A 17,838-nucleotide genomic window follows, 5' to 3' on the forward strand; every position below is an offset into this window, starting at 1 on the left:
TTTTTTATAACAATCATGTTAAGAAACAAAATTACGAAGTTGTAATTTTGTGTGAAATTTGCTCATTCCTCTGCTCAGGCCCATAGATAGGCCCACAGGCTCACACTTTAATAATATTATAGGCCTCATAAACTACTGGTATTTCATCAGATATGTTTTGTGCATTTTTTGTTACTTTTCAGGAGAACTTAGAGATAAATCTCCAGAAAGTTCAACGGTCTGTAGCAAAATTAGACATAACATTAATTTTGAAAAGCTGTATGGCATTCTTTATACAACTGTTTTCAGAATATACTGTGTATGTATAGGTCGGGAGGATTTCCACTTCATTTCCATTTAGTTCATTGTTTTCTGGTGGCATTTTTCAATTTTTAAACTTTTTATATACTAGGTGTGAACTACTTATAAGAAAATTTATGTATTGTGCAGTATTGTAGAAATGTGTTTATGGCATTATAGAAAATGTCATATATTTTGTTTTGAATTTTGATGTATTTTTAACATACATTACATTTCTATCTAATATGCTATTATGTTTATAAACTATCTATCAATTCTTATATTTATATATATACTCTGAGGATCAAATAAAGATATAAATATTTACCTATGATAAACATACTTTTGTTTTATGCAGAAAGAAGGAATGATCTTGTAATTCAGTTGTTTAAATTTATAAAAAAATTTTTTTGATATTAATTTCACAAATGTAACAAAATAATAACAGATCAAGCATTAAATGCTTAGTAAATGAATTTATGCCATTCACTAATAGTCAAAGATTAATATATGATGTGACATAATGGAAGATTACATCATTGGATTATTTTACTTTCAAGAAATAAGTGATATACCAGTTTCTCTAAAACATGTTAAGCACAGACTGTTTTTTATCTGCTTAAATTTTGAAATTGTTTATCCAATTTTAAATAAATGAACTAGAAGAGAGTTTGCTAGTATTGCCACAAGTATTATTAAAAGAACTAACCTTTTCTCTGGAATTGTGTAAAGTATTTTATCAATCATTTAAAAAAAAATGTAGATATCCAACTCTGCAACATACTATAACAGAAGTGAATAAAATAATACTAGATTGTCTATTAATATATAGTGTGAAATTGAATATTTAATTCTCTTTAATCTTAATGACTAATAGCATTTATATTGAAATCTGTTACATGATAAAAATAACTGAATTAATGCTGCTAACTTTTGAGATTACTTCATTTATGGATTAGTTTTTTACCATAAAGAAATTTTGTTGTTTACACAGCATTTCCAATAATTGTATAATTTTTTTTTTCTTTTTCTGAACTTGTGTAACTGTGATACAAAATTATGCGGTTAATTAGATAAAATAATGAATTATTTTATTAATTATATTTTAACATTAAATATAAAGCTTAAATTCAAATATATTTTTATTATATCAATAAGTAAATTCTTAAGGAATTTATACTTTGTTGAATAATAAGTTTTCAAACAGTATTAAATTAATATATAAAAAATCATAGACATGTAAAGTTATTACTGTCATTACAAAAACAAATGAATAATAAATTAAAATCAATTTAAATTAACATATAAAAACAAAACAAAAAGTATGTAGTACAAAAAGTTCTCAGTATTGAAAGAAAGTATTGATATGGTATCAATATCAGCAGTATTGGGATATCATGTATTACTATTTAACAGATGAAATTACTAATAAGCGTACTTATTAATAACAGATTTACTAATAAGAAAATTGAGTTAATATATTTGATTTTATTAAGAAAAAATTGTATATTCAAAACAGTATTTTTATGGATTGTTATACTAAAATACCACTAATTTTAAATATTTTCTGATAACTAGTTCTTTACTTTTTAACTATTTTTATTTTAAATTAACATTATATTTTTTGAAATTTTACAGTACACCCCCTCGAAATCTGGACAAAAGAACTACTATTACAATAGGCGAACGTGTATTTGAAGTAGAAGCGGATGATTTAGAACCGATATGTGAATTAGGAAGAGGTGCTTATGGTGTTGTTGAAAAAATGAGACATCGACCCACAAAAACAATAATGGCTGTGAAGGTATTTATCAAAATTATATTGAACTGGTTATAGAAAGCATATCCAAAAGTAAAAATATTAGAATATAGACTTAATACAATTTTAATAACATCTATTGCATTTTTATTTACAAAACCATTTTGTGATTTTTTTTCAAAACTTGCATGTATGTATACACATACTCAAGTTCTGTGTGTGTATGCATGTATATGTTTGTGTATGCCCATATAAGCATAAATAAAATACAAATAAATAGTATGCCAAATCTTCTTCTAAATTAGAAAAATTTGATATATATCTATTTATTAGGATTGATCAAATGAAACTCATTCATGCCATGTCATGTGGTTCAGCACAAGGGGAGGGAAATGACATCACATGTAGCATGATATGCATACATCAATAAACAAGTGGTGAGATCAGTTGTCTTGCACATTTTTTTTTTGGCATAGAGTAGTAAAAACATGTCTGAAGTCATTTTAAATCTATCCAAAGTTAGTTAAAACTTGGTGCCACCACTTTGAGCCAACCAGGAGACAAGTGAGCATTCAATGGAAACACCCTGGCTCACCAACACACAAAAAATTCAAATCACAGGCCTCCACCTATAAGGTTATGACAACTGCATTTTTTGACATAGTGTAGCCATTGCTGATGGACTTTAAAGATCCTCACATGAACATCAATTCCAACTGTTACAATGAAACATTGGACACGCTGCATAAAGCCATAAAGAGTAAGCAACCAGACATGCTATCATGTGGTGTGATTTTGCTGAAAATGCTTGACCACATGTTATGAACACTGTGCAGGATGTTTCAGCACAAATGGTTGTGAAGTTCTGCACCACCCTCCTATAGCCTCAATCTGTCACCATGTCACTTTCATTTGTTCGGACCTTTAAGAAAAGCTCTTAAGGGAAAACACTAACTCTGATGTGGAAGTCAAGGAAGTAATCACCCATTGGTTCAAAGACCAACTAACATCATTCTTTGCAGATGGTATCTGTCGTGTCTCCAAGCAGTGGGATATTTGTCTGAATGCCTATGGTGACCTTTTTATGAACAAAAGTGCATTCTGGCTTCTTCATATATTGCTTTAATTATGCCTAAAATTAAAAACAAATATACTGTTTCATTTATCTTAATAAATTTACTTGACTGGGTTTCATTTGATCAATCCTTGTATATTTCATTCTAACTGCATTGTTAATAATTAAGAATTATGGGTTAAAATTCTATTCTGATTTCCAATATCAAATTTTTTATCATTAATGATGTTACTAGCCAAATCAAATGTAATTGCTGTAGAAAATTTTTATTTTTGCTATTTTATAATAATGGAAATTAGACTTTAACTTAAATGGCTTTTGTTTTATATTGTAAAATGTGTTAAATACAATAATTCATATTTATTAAATTTTTATTTTGTTTAAACTTATTATTTGCAATTAAATTTTACATTTAATTATAATTAAGTAATTTATATATTTTAGAGGATTCCAGCAAGTTTTAATAATGATGAACAAAAACGGCTTATAATGGATCTCGATATTTCAATGAGAAGCAGTGATTGTCAGTTTACAGTTCAGTTTTATGGGGCTTTATTTAGAGAGGTAAACATATTGTTAAATTTTAAAGAATTTAATATGAAATTTTATTAAATTCTTTTAAATTCATTTAAATTTCTATCTATTTTAATATAATAATAACTGTAAAATTATTTTTTAGGGTGATGTATGGATATGTATGGAAGTTATGGATACTTCTTTAGATAAATTTTATCCTAAAGTTTACAATTTAAATGCAACTATACCAGAAAATGTTTTAGGAAAAATTGCCTTTGCTGTAAGTTTAAAATTATTTATTATTTTCTCATTTATTTCTATATATATTTTTAACTGAACTATAGTATGAATAGTTTGATTATTCCTGCTTGAAATAATTTCAAATACAGATGTTTTTGAATATTTAAACACATTTTAGTGCTAATTTATGTTCATCATTCAAAAACAAATAGTAACTAACCACAACTCCAAACTAGCTGTATGTGCAACAAATAACAGAAAAACACCAAGCAACCAGTAAAAAGACACATATTTAATTTCACAAAAGTTTGTAGATAATGATCATTGTAGATGAAAGAAAATGTTTGTAGAATTAAATGTTGTTTACTGGTAGCTTAGATTTTTTTTGTTCTTGTTGTTGTTTGTTGCAAATATTTGCTAATGGCCATATTCACAATCAAGAATTAAAAGTTAGAGTTAGAAGTTAACCAATTACCATTCACTTTATTCTTAGTACATACTGTGTATTGTTATCTTCTAACTGAAATTCTTGATCCTCAGTTGTGAATAAGGCCATAAATATATTTTTCAGTAATTATTTGGGCTATTCATATACCATTTAATGCCAACATTTAGATAGATCATATAATGTGGCATACAAGTGTATTATGGGGAAAAATAGCATAGTGATTACAGTAAATTTTGAAGTTATTGTATAATTAAGATTAATGATACAAGAAGTTCAAAATCAGTGTGACTATTCAATAGTTTTATCACAACCAGAAAAATTAAAAAACTGAATCTGAAAAAAGTGTTGTGCTAAGATACTATACAGATTTTATTAATGAGTTCTCTGTTTTTTACTTGACATAATTAAGCAGAAAGAGAAAAATTTTATAAGCACTATCAGTAATGTTGAAACGTGTTTTTTACTTATATATATATATGCTATATGTATACTAATAATAATTTATTTATTTTTTTTTTTTTGAAAAAAAAGTCATAGAATTTGATAATTGGCATTTAGTAAGCCAAGCAATGGTTTAGTGAATCAGTTTTTTCATAATTATTATTTACCTAGTGCAAGAATGTGTTTTCACATTCTTAGATGCAACAAAAAATTAGCTACATCTGTGTTAATGGTATAAAAATTAGAATGTGCAGAAGTTTCTGTTTTTTTAACAAGTAGTGTCATTTACATTGTTTAATGAAGAAAATTTCAGTTTATAAAGTTAACCATCATTTAAAAATGGGATATGGTATTATTTTATCTGTTGTTCCTTTTAAAATATATATTATCTGACTATGAAAAGGGGCTATTGAATAGTCATGGCTATTATTCAAATAAATCCAGTATAACGGCACTGTTAAATAAATGATGCAGCTGCAAAATGAAAAAAGTTATAGACAGCACACTGTTTATTAGAATCAAAACAGTATATAATTTATATAATATATAAATTTATTTTCTAGGTTGTAAGTGCACTTCATTATTTGCATAGTGTTTTGCATGTTATTCATAGAGATGTTAAACCTTCCAATATTTTAATAAATCGAAAAGGAGAAGTTAAAATGTGTGATTTTGGAATCTCTGGGTATTTAGTAGATTCTGTCGCAAAAACAATGGATGCTGGCTGCAAACCTTATATGGCAGTAAGTATTTTGACTAGTAATTTAAAAATAGGAATAACTTAAAATCGGAAATTTTGCACATAATTTTATATCAAATTTTAAATTTAATGAATTAAATTTTTTCTTAAAAGATAAATTTCATACTGATCAAAAATTGCACTTGAATAAACTATAAATAATTATAAAAAACTGGTTATAATTTAGTTTTCTAATTTTGTACATAATACAGGAATGTATCTATTTACTTCATAAAATTAAAATTTCAAAAATAAGTAATTATAAATATCATTCACTAAATGTTGAATAATAACTTAGTAATCAGTGACAATAAAACAAACACACTATATCATTTGATATATTAATAATTATATTCCTTCTGAAATATATATTGTCTGCTATTGCATATTTATAAAAGAAAAATAAATGTAGTCAATTCTGCTTAATTGGGAATATCAGGATGTCCCAATAAAGTGGCTGTTGCAATAAAGAGAATTTTAAGGAAACAAACAAAATTTTAAATGAAAAATGGGCAATAAAGACAAAAACCACTTATTGAGAAATATAATTAATATTCAGTATTATGTACCATACATATATGTATGGTACATATTTGTAAATAAATTTAAGTTCAAAAACAAGTAAAACAGCAAAGCCGTATTTGGGGCAAGACTATGTCTCGGAGACTCACTACTAAGTGGAATCACTTTGATGCTCAAGCGGGTCTTGTTCTCGTTCTCCAATCATCTTTGGTGTCACTGGTTTTGAGCGCGATTGTTGAAACTTCACCAGCCACATCCATGAGGTCAACCACAACACATTTTCAGTGAAATTAACCTATCCGTGTCAAAATTTCTTTCCGTTGTGTGTTGGACCAGGTGGAATTTTTGTCGGTGCCTAATGAAATTTCCCGTCTTTGAAAAAAATAATCGTGGCTATTGTATTGTCCGAAATTATTTTTTTATTTTGCACAAACAATATACAGTTTAACCCAATTATAATGTCATCAGATGTAACGACAACGCTAATATAATGTCTTTAGTGGCGTGGCTAAAATCTGTATGTGGCCCGTCCTACCTTGTCTGTGATCTCCACATCTTTTGTTCTGCCGATAAAAGTTAACTGGGAAATGACCCAGGCAAATAATTTACTTTATTTGAATTGGCTACGTGATATTTACAATAGTGTCAAGATAAAATACAAACCCAAGATCAGCACAGCTGTCGACTCGAAAGGTTACCTAATGTAAAGTGAAAAGCTGTCTCTCCTTGTTGGAGTTCAGGAGCAAAGTGAGATCAGAGAGGAAAGGTCATATGGTGGCACCCTTTGCCCTACACATCAAATTTTTATCAGTCCCACGATTTTACTATACTAGATAATGTTAAAAAACCGTTTTAACATAAAAAACCGTAACGACATAAAACCGTTTTAACGTCATATTTGAAGCACTCCCAAATTACAAAATTAGATTACAAATTTTATTTAACATAGAAGAAACTACATGTTCAGTCCTAAGGTCAGAGTTCACTTCTTAGAATGACTGTGGGTAGTACTCTGCCCACCTGACTTCGGTGGGGTGAGGTGCCTGTTTGTAGAAGAGGGTTGCTATTTGTATTTTATTTTAACTCGGTTCTCGGTCCCCTGACTACCTACGAGTCTGGATTTTTTTATGCGCAAATGATTTGGGCACCTAATACTCTGTGCCAAATATCAACTCTCGACATGTTCTCCTTCATATCTCTATGCTGGTAATAAAAAACGGCAGTACAATTTTATAAACAAGACAGTCTTGTCAATAACATTAAAATATAATCATTAAACAAAACAAAAAATTATATTTGCCAAAATTTGTTGATCATTCCTTGAATGCATTTTCATTATACTTTGCGAGTGGATAAAATATTGTCTTAATTTAAGAGTAAAATTTTCTGACTCAAGTTTGCAGAGCTTCACTCAATAATAATTCTCACATTACACAATTAATTCTTCTCATTGTTTTTCTTTTACTTTTTAGGACAGTTTTGTTTGTTTATGAGGGTGACCACCAAGGTTTCTTATCGGATTTGCTAATGTATTGTAGAAATGAAATACTGTCGACCCCCCCATAACACTGTTGATAATTCCGTTTTATATGAATTCCATGTTTTACGAGTCACTTAGATTTTACAAATATGTGAGCCGTTCACAGCCTGGCACACATATTTGTAAAATCTGAGTAACTCGTACTGACTCGTACAACATGGAATTCGTATAAAACAGAATTATAAACAGTGTTATAGGGGTCAACTCTAATATACAGTTGATGAATATTGAGTTTCTGCATAAATTCCAGGCTGTAAAAAATTGAATGATTGGAAAATAATCAGTTATCCATGCAAACATAAAATTACAAATAACTTATTACTGTCACTGAATATTAAAAAATTAAAAGAAATTGAATTTTAATAATTGAAAAGTTCAATTAGATATATTATATTGCATGTAAAAATGTTTTTAGATTGATATTAAATGCTATTTTATTTTTAAATAATTTTTTTTCTTTTAGCCAGAAAGAATTAACCCAGAAAGAAATGCTCAAGGTTATGATATCAGATCAGATGTTTGGAGCTTAGGAATTACACTAGTATGTAATTTATTAATATTTTAGTTTAAATTACTTAATAAAAATGACTTTATCAAAAAAATTATTTTTATGATAATGCTGTAGCAATTATTTAATTTGGAATAACTTTTATTAATAAAGCTGTAATGTTTATTAATTTTTAAAATTACTTTAAATAGATAGAATTAGCTTCAGGTACTTTTCCATATGACACATGGAAGACACCATTTGAGCAACTAAAACAAGTTGTGAAAGATGATCCCCCAAGACTTGCCCCAGGGAAATTTTCTTCAGAATTCGAAGACTTTATTTGTCAGTGGTAAGTTTTATTTGTGATAAATTATAATTGCTTAAAAAGTTGTTTTTCAAAAGTCTTGAAATGCTAATGATAAAAACATTTCAACAATTTGGAAAGCAAGATTTAATTTAAGTGGCTCCTTGGCTAAAGGTTTGATTCTCTGTTTTCTGCCCAGCATTATAGTTATTTCATCTTTGAAATCTACAAATCTTGGCACCATCATAATAAAAACAGTTCTTTTGATACTGCTTGTTAAGGTAACCAACTATTTTATTTACAAGAAGTTTTATTTAAGCCATCTTCAGTTTTACAACTTGTTGCAATGAACATTCAAAGTTATGCTTGTACTGTATTATTTAAAATTAAAACTTGAAAATCTTTTAATACTACATAACAAATTGTCAGCAACATTTATGATAAGATTGCCAATCTTGTGAAAATTATTTATTTAACAATTGTGCTAAGATATGTGGATTTCAAAGATGAAATTTCTGTTTTACAATAAAGAAAATAACTTTCTCTAGTAGACAATACGTACATAATGTGTGTTTATACAATTGGTTCTTTCTCACACATGAGGGATAAGACAATTCCATGGCGGAGTCTATCTTTTATTTGAGGCTTCTCATCCGCCTCCAAATGTAAAATAGTGTAACATTTCCCTCTAGCAGTGGCAGCACAATTAAAATGAATTACATTTTTTAAAATTAAGCCAGGATGATTTAATTTATAATAAAGAAAATAACTTTTATGAAATTTCTGTTTTCTACCCAAGATTACAGCTAACTAGCAAGTAAACTTGCTTAGGTTAGAAAAACAATACAATCAATGTAGAATTAATAAGGTGTTCCTGATTAGCATATTTAGAATTTCACTGCCAATGACTAAAAATTTAAACCCTTAAATTATGAAAAAATGTTTAAAAAAATTGCTGTATAAAAAAAACACATAGTATCAAGGCTAAGTTAGCAAAAATTAAAGAGGACATTCATCTTTATGCTATCACTGAAGTAAAATTAAAGGCAATACAAGGTCTGTTCAAAAAAATAACCAAACTTTTTGAATTGGGCAAAAACAGTGTGTCCTAGTGTCATGCAGTTGACAACACTGTGTTCTTGATANGTGTAGCCATTGCTGATGGACTTTAAAGATCCTCACATGAACATCAATTCCAACTGTTACAATGAAACATTGGACACGCTGCATAAAGCCATAAAGAGTAAGCAACCAGACATGCTATCATGTGGTGTGATTTTGCTGAAAATGCTTGACCACATGTTATGAACACTGTGCAGGATGTTTCAGCACAAATGGTTGTGAAGTTCTGCACCACCCTCCTATAGCCTCAATCTGTCACCATGTCACTTTCATTTGTTCGGACCTTTAAGAAAAGCTCTTAAGGGAAAACACTAACTCTGATGTGGAAGTCAAGGAAGTAATCACCCATTGGTTCAAAGACCAACTAACATCATTCTTTGCAGATGGTATCTGTCGTGTCTCCAAGCAGTGGGATATTTGTCTGAATGCCTATGGTGACCTTTTTATGAACAAAAGTGCATTCTGGCTTCTTCATATATTGCTTTAATTATGCCTAAAATTAAAAACAAATATACTGTTTCATTTATCTTAATAAATTTACTTGACTGGGTTTCATTTGATCAATCCTTGTATATTTCATTCTAACTGCATTGTTAATAATTAAGAATTATGGGTTAAAATTCTATTCTGATTTCCAATATCAAATTTTTTATCATTAATGATGTTACTAGCCAAATCAAATGTAATTGCTGTAGAAAATTTTTATTTTTGCTATTTTATAATAATGGAAATTAGACTTTAACTTAAATGGCTTTTGTTTTATATTGTAAAATGTGTTAAATACAATAATTCATATTTATTAAATTTTTATTTTGTTTAAACTTATTATTTGCAATTAAATTTTACATTTAATTATAATTGTAGATACTAGGGGTCCAGGATGGAGACTGCCTGAGAGACAATGTGGCAGAAAGAAGTGCACACTACAACTTAATTATAAAGAAATAATACCTGTTTATTCCTGTAAACTATTTACACATATGTTTACAATAACATTCTGTTTAACTTTTATACAGCGGCAAAATAGATGAGCTCTAGTAGTGTAACATACTGGATAATATGGATATGTAACATTAATCTATTGGACTTTATACTAGTAGATATGAAGTTAGCGCATTCCTAGCTGAGAGAGCTTACATTATGATGCCAAATACCTTGATAACATGATTTATGGGTTGTAGACAATGTGCATAAGTAAAGATAGGCACACAATAAAGCTGAAATGCAGAGGAGAGAACCTAGAACAAGTAGATGATAGATTCTGCTACTTAGGAAAAATATTTTATTTAAACAACAATTTAATAAAGGAAATTAGAAGCAGAATTGGACAAGCTAAAGACAAGTTTAACCAGGTGAAAAACATTGTGTGTGAAAAGAAATTAAAGCTTCAATTCAGACAAAAAATGCTAAAATGNATTATTCCTGCTTGAAATAATTTCAAATACAGATGTTTTTGAATATTTAAACACATTTTAGTGCTAATTTATGTTCATCATTCAAAAACAAATAGTAACTAACCACAACTCCAAACTAGCTGTATGTGCAACAAATAACAGAAAAACACCAAGCAACCAGTAAAAAGACACATATTTAATTTCACAAAAGTTTGTAGATAATGATCATTGTAGATGAAAGAAAATGTTTGTAGAATTAAATGTTGTTTACTGGTAGCTTAGATTTTTTTTGTTCTTGTTGTTGTTTGTTGCAAATATTTGCTAATGGCCATATTCACAATCAAGAATTAAAAGTTAGAGTTAGAAGTTAACCAATTACCATTCACTTTATTCTTAGTACATACTGTGTATTGTTATCTTCTAACTGAAATTCTTGATCCTCAGTTGTGAATAAGGCCATAAATATATTTTTCAGTAATTATTTGGGCTATTCATATACCATTTAATGCCAACATTTAGATAGATCATATAATGTGGCATACAAGTGTATTATGGGGAAAAATAGCATAGTGATTACAGTAAATTTTGAAGTTATTGTATAATTAAGATTAATGATACAAGAAGTTCAAAATCAGTGTGACTATTCAATAGTTTTATCACAACCAGAAAAATTAAAAAACTGAATCTGAAAAAAGTGTTGTGCTAAGATACTATACAGATTTTATTAATGAGTTCTCTGTTTTTTACTTGACATAATTAAGCAGAAAGAGAAAAATTTTATAATCACTATCAGTAATGTTGAAACGTGTTTTTTACTTATATATATATATGCTATATGTATACTAATAATAATTTATTTATTTTTTTTTTTTTTGAAAAAAAAGTCATAGAATTTGATAATTGGCATTTAGTAAGCCAAGCAATGGTTTAGTGAATCAGTTTTTTCATAATTATTATTTACCTAGTGCAAGAATGTGTTTTCACATTCTTAGATGCAACAAAAAATTAGCTACATCTGTGTTAATGGTATAAAAATTAGAATGTGCAGAAGTTTCTGTTTTTTTAACAAGTAGTGTCATTTACATTGTTTAATGAAGAAAATTTCAGTTTATAAAGTTAACCATCATTTAAAAATGGGATATGGTATTATTTTATCTGTTGTTCCTTTTAAAATATATATTATCTGACTATGAAAAGGGGCTATTGAATAGTCATGGCTATTATTCAAATAAATCCAGTATAACGGCACTGTTAAATAAATGATGCAGCTGCAAAATGAAAAAAGTTATAGACAGCACACTGTTTATTAGAATCAAAACAGTATATAATTTATATAATATATAAATTTATTTTCTAGGTTGTAAGTGCACTTCATTATTTGCATAGTGTTTTGCATGTTATTCATAGAGATGTTAAACCTTCCAATATTTTAATAAATCGAAAAGGAGAAGTTAAAATGTGTGATTTTGGAATCTCTGGGTATTTAGTAGATTCTGTCGCAAAAACAATGGATGCTGGCTGCAAACCTTATATGGCAGTAAGTATTTTGACTAGTAATTTAAAAATAGGAATAACTTAAAATCGGAAATTTTGCACATAATTTTATATCAAATTTTAAATTTAATGAATTAAATTTTTTCTTAAAAGATAAATTTCATACTGATCAAAAATTGCACTTGAATAAACTATAAATAATTATAAAAAACTGGTTATAATTTAGTTTTCTAATTTTGTACATAATACAGGAATGTATCTATTTACTTCATAAAATTAAAATTTCAAAAATAAGTAATTATAAATATCATTCACTAAATGTTGAATAATAACTTAGTAATCAGTGACAATAAAACAAACACACTATATCATTTGATATATTAATAATTATATTCCTTCTGAAATATATATTGTCTGCTATTGCATATTTATAAAAGAAAAATAAATGTAGTCAATTCTGCTTAATTGGGAATATCAGGATGTCCCAATAAAGTGGCTGTTGCAATAAAGAGAATTTTAAGGAAACAAACAAAATTTTAAATGAAAAATGGGCAATAAAGACAAAAACCACTTATTGAGAAATATAATTAATATTCAGTATTATGTACCATACATATATGTATGGTACATATTTGTAAATAAATTTAAGTTCAAAAACAAGTAAAACAGCAAAGCCGTATTTGGGGCAAGACTATGTCTCGGAGACTCACTACTAAGTGGAATCACTTTGATGCTCAAGCGGGTCTTGTTCTCGTTCTCCAATCATCTTTGGTGTCACTGGTTTCGAGCGCGATTGTTGAAACTTCACCAGCCACATCCATGAGGTCAACCACAACACATTTTCAGTGAAATTAACCTATCCGTGTCAAAATTTCTTTCCGTTGTGTGTTGGACCAGGTGGAATTTTTGTCGGTGCCTAATGAAATTTCCCGTCTTTGAAAAAAATAATCGTGGCTATTGTATTGTCCGAAATTATTTTTTTATTTTGCACAAACAATATACAGTTTAACCCAATTATAATGTCATCAGATGTAACGACAACGCTAATATAATGTCTTTAGTGGCGTGGCTAAAATCTGTATGTGGCCCGTCCTACCTTGTCTGTGATCTCCACATCTTTTGTTCTGCCGATAAAAGTTAACTGGGAAATGACCCAGGCAAATAATTTACTTTATTTGAATTGGCTACGTGATATTTACAATAGTGTCAAGATAAAATACAAACCCAAGATCAGCACAGCTGTCGACTCGAAAGGTTACCTAATGTAAAGTGAAAAGCTGTCTCTCCTTGTTGGAGTTCAGGAGCAAAGTGAGATCAGAGAGGAAAGGTCATATGGTGGCACCCTTTGCCCTACACATCAAATTTTTATCAGTCCCACGATTTTACTATACTAGATAATGTTAAAAAACCGTTTTAACATAAAAAACCGTAACGACATAAAACCGTTTTAACGTCATATTTGAAGCACTCCCAAATTACAAAATTAGATTACAAATTTTATTTAACATAGAAGAAACTACATGTTCAGTCCTAAGGTCAGAGTTCACTTCTTAGAATGACTGTGGGTAGTACTCTGCCCACCTGACTTCGGTGGGGTGAGGTGCCTGTTTGTAGAAGAGGGTTGCTGTTTGTATTTTATTTTAACTCGGTTCTCGGTCCCCTGACTACCTACGAGTCTGGATTTTTTTATGCGCAAATGATTTGGGCACCTAATACTCTGTGCCAAATATCAACTCTCGACATGTTCTCCTTCATATCTCTATGCTGGTAATAAAAAACGGCAGTACAATTTTATAAACAAGACAGTCTTGTCAATAACATTAAAATATAATCATTAAACAAAACAAAAAATTATATTTGCCAAAATTTGTTGATCATTCCTTGAATGCATTTTCATTATACTTTGCGAGTGGATAAAATATTGTCTTAATTTAAGAGTAAAATTTTCTGACTCAAGTTTGCAGAGCTTCACTCAATAATAATTCTCACATTACACAATTAATTCTTCTCATTGTTTTTCTTTTACTTTTTAGGACAGTTTTGTTTGTTTATGAGGGTGACCACCAAGGTTTCTTATCGGATTTGCTAATGTATTGTAGAAATGAAATACTGTCGACCCCCCCATAACACTGTTGATAATTCCGTTTTATATGAATTCCATGTTTTACGAGTCACTTAGATTTTACAAATATGTGAGCCGTTCACAGCCTGGCACACATATTTGTAAAATCTGAGTAACTCGTACTGACTCGTACAACATGGAATTCGTATAAAACAGAATTATCAACAGTGTTATAGGGGTCAACTCTAATATACAGTTGATGAATATTGAGTTTCTGCATAAATTCCAGGCTGTAAAAAATTGAATGATTGGAAAATAATCAGTTATCCATGCAAACATAAAATTACAAATAACTTATTACTGTCACTGAATATTAAAAAATTAAAAGAAATTGAATTTTAATAATTGAAAAGTTCAATTAGATATATTATATTGCATGTAAAAATGTTTTTAGATTGATATTAAATGCTATTTTATTTTTAAATAATTTTTTTTCTTTTAGCCAGAAAGAATTAACCCAGAAAGAAATGCTCAAGGTTATGATATCAGATCAGATGTTTGGAGCTTAGGAATTACACTAGTATGTAATTTATTAATATTTTAGTTTAAATTACTTAATAAAAATGACTTTATCAAAAAAATTATTTTTATGATAATGCTGTAGCAATTATTTAATTTGGAATAACTTTTATTAATAAAGCTGTAATGTTTATTAATTTTTAAAATTACTTTAAATAGATAGAATTAGCTTCAGGTACTTTTCCATATGACACATGGAAGACACCATTTGAGCAACTAAAACAAGTTGTGAAAGATGATCCCCCAAGACTTGCCCCAGGGAAATTTTCTTCAGAATTCGAAGACTTTATTTGTCAGTGGTAAGTTTTATTTGTGATAAATTATAATTGCTTAAAAAGTTGTTTTTCAAAAGTCTTGAAATGCTAATGATAAAAACATTTCAACAATTTGGAAAGCAAGATTTAATTTAAGTGGCTCCTTGGCTAAAGGTTTGATTCTCTGTTTTCTGCCCAGCATTATAGTTATTTCATCTTTGAAATCTACAAATCTTGGCACCATCATAATAAAAACAGTTCTTTTGATACTGCTTGTTAAGGTAACCAACTATTTTATTTACAAGAAGTTTTATTTAAGCCATCTTCAGTTTTACAACTTGTTGCAATGAACATTCAAAGTTATGCTTGTACTGTATTATTTAAAATTAAAACTTGAAAATCTTTTAATACTACATAACAAATTGTCAGCAACATTTATGATAAGATTGCCAATCTTGTGAAAATTATTTATTTAACAATTGTGCTAAGATATGTGGATTTCAAAGATGAAATTTCTGTTTTACAATAAAGAAAATAACTTTCTCTAGTAGACAATACGTACATAATGTGTGTTTATACAATTGGTTCTTTCTCACACATGAGGGATAAGACAATTCCATGGCGGAGTCTATCTTTTATTTGAGGCTTCTCATCCGCCTCCAAATGTAAAATAGTGTAACATTTCCCTCTAGCAGTGGCAGCACAATTAAAATGAATTACATTTTTTAAAATTAAGCCAGGATGATTTAATTTATAATAAAGAAAATAACTTTTATGAAATTTCTGTTTTCTACCCAAGATTACAGCTAACTAGCAAGTAAACTTGCTTAGGTTAGAAAAACAATACAATCAATGTAGAATTAATAAGGTGTTCCTGATTAGCATATTTAGAATTTCACTGCCAATGACTAAAAATTTAAACCCTTAAATTATGAAAAAATGTTTAAAAAAATTGCTGTATAAAAAAAACACATAGTATCAAGGCTAAGTTAGCAAAAATTAAAGAGGACATTCATCTTTATGCTATCACTGAAGTAAAATTAAAGGCAATACAAGGTCTGTTCAAAAAAATAACCAAACTTTTTGAATTGGGCAAAAACAGTGTGTCCTAGTGTCATGCAGTTGACAACACTGTGTTCTTGATAATCTATCAAGTAAGCTGCTTTTTTCAGATTGTTGCTATCTCGTTTCATTCTGGCGTTATTGTTGTTTGAGTGAAAGGTGTTTCAGTGATTGTGGCAATTTTTGCAATGTGCAATTTATAGGAACAATGATGCAATGTAAAGTTTAGTGTGAAACTGGGGAAAACTTTTACGGAAACATTTCAACTTTTGAATCAAGCATATGGAGGTGATACTCTAGGTTGTATGCAGTGTTATGAATGATTTAACCAATTCAAAATTGGTCGTCAGTTTGTTGAAGATGACCCTCGACCAGGAAAGCCTTCAACCTCAAATGTGACACTCATGTTCAGAAAATCAGTTGTGCACTTTGGATTTTTGCCTCAAAGTCAAATGGTCAACCATGAAAAACTTTGCAAAAAGAGGCCAGAGTTATGGGGAGACAACTTATGTTTCCTTTACCATGACAATGTGCCTGCTCACTCAGCCTTGTCAATTTGCCAGTTTTGTGCCAAAAATCAAATGACTGTCTTTCCCAGCCTCTCTACTCACCAGACCTGGCTCCTTGCAATTTTTTCTTGTTTCCAAAATTTAAAATCAATGCTTAAAGGAAGCCATTTTGATACAATTGATGACATTAAAACAAATTTGTCACAAGCATTGAAGGACAGTCTGAAACAAGCTTACCAAGACTGCTCTGCAAAGTGGAAACACTGCTGGGATAAGGTTGTGAATAGGGAATAGGAGTACTTTGAAGGTGTCAAGGACCAAATCTGTAACTTGAAGAATAAAAATTAAAAAAAATAAAGTTTGGTTATTTTTTGAACAGACCTTGTATTATTATTATTTTATACAACTTGCAAGCAAAACTCAGACAGGACATGTTATAATGGATCATTAATTAATTAATAAGCAAATTCTTTGATACAAAAGGAAAATTGAGTTGTTGAATTTTCTTTATAAACAATAAAATTGATTCTTTGAGATGGAATTAAATGCTGAGGTTGCGAACACGATCCAATGAAATTATTATTAACCAAATTCTTGAATGCAAATTATTTAAAATCAGATTTTATTACACTTTTTCTCAAATAGTCAATTGATATGAAGTCTTACATACTGTCAATGTAAATTATCAACAAACTTGGTTTATTTGCATTTACCATTTTAAATTTATACAGTATGTTTGTTTTTGAACTTGTGTTGGTAAGAAATGTTCCTTAAAATTTTCTCTTTACAAACATTTCTTCTTGAGTTGAAATGATGATAAAAGTAATTGTAATGAACATTTTTCAAATTGACATGACTCTTAAAATTAACCTTGAAATTTTCAGAATGATTTTAAATTTCTTTGTATAAATAAAATATAATAGAGAACAAGAAGCAACCAAGATTTGTGTATATGTATTTTCTTATGTTCTCAATGGCAATATTGTGCTATCACACAGGAACACTTTCA

At 28.8% G+C, this 17,838-nt stretch overlaps 1 protein-coding gene across 2 annotated transcripts in view; it reads left to right on the forward strand.

The window, feature by feature from the left end:
- The window catches only part of LOC111635533 (dual specificity mitogen-activated protein kinase kinase 6-like), a 45,065-nt gene that overhangs the window by 23,571 nt on the left and 3,656 nt on the right, over nucleotides 1-17,838 (forward strand). The window contains exons 4-9 of one of the 2 annotated variants that reach the window (XM_023380524.1): nucleotides 1,918-2,083; nucleotides 3,558-3,677; nucleotides 3,793-3,909; nucleotides 5,322-5,501; nucleotides 8,023-8,100; nucleotides 8,259-8,398. In XM_023380524.1, the coding sequence (XP_023236292.1) occupies nucleotides 1,918-2,083; nucleotides 3,558-3,677; nucleotides 3,793-3,909; nucleotides 5,322-5,501; nucleotides 8,023-8,100; nucleotides 8,259-8,398 (801 nt within the window). Of the gene's footprint in view, nucleotides 1-1,917; nucleotides 2,084-3,557; nucleotides 3,678-3,792; nucleotides 3,910-5,321; nucleotides 5,502-8,022; nucleotides 8,101-8,258; nucleotides 8,690-17,838 lie in introns of those variants that run through there. The other variant, XM_023380523.1, reaches the window with a different exon arrangement.

The sequence above is a fragment of the Centruroides sculpturatus genome, unplaced genomic scaffold (genome assembly GCF_000671375.1).
Source record: "Centruroides sculpturatus isolate CEXI.00-Female unplaced genomic scaffold, Cexi_2.0 scaffold911, whole genome shotgun sequence".
NCBI classification, from domain to species: domain Eukaryota; kingdom Metazoa; phylum Arthropoda; class Arachnida; order Scorpiones; family Buthidae; genus Centruroides; species Centruroides sculpturatus.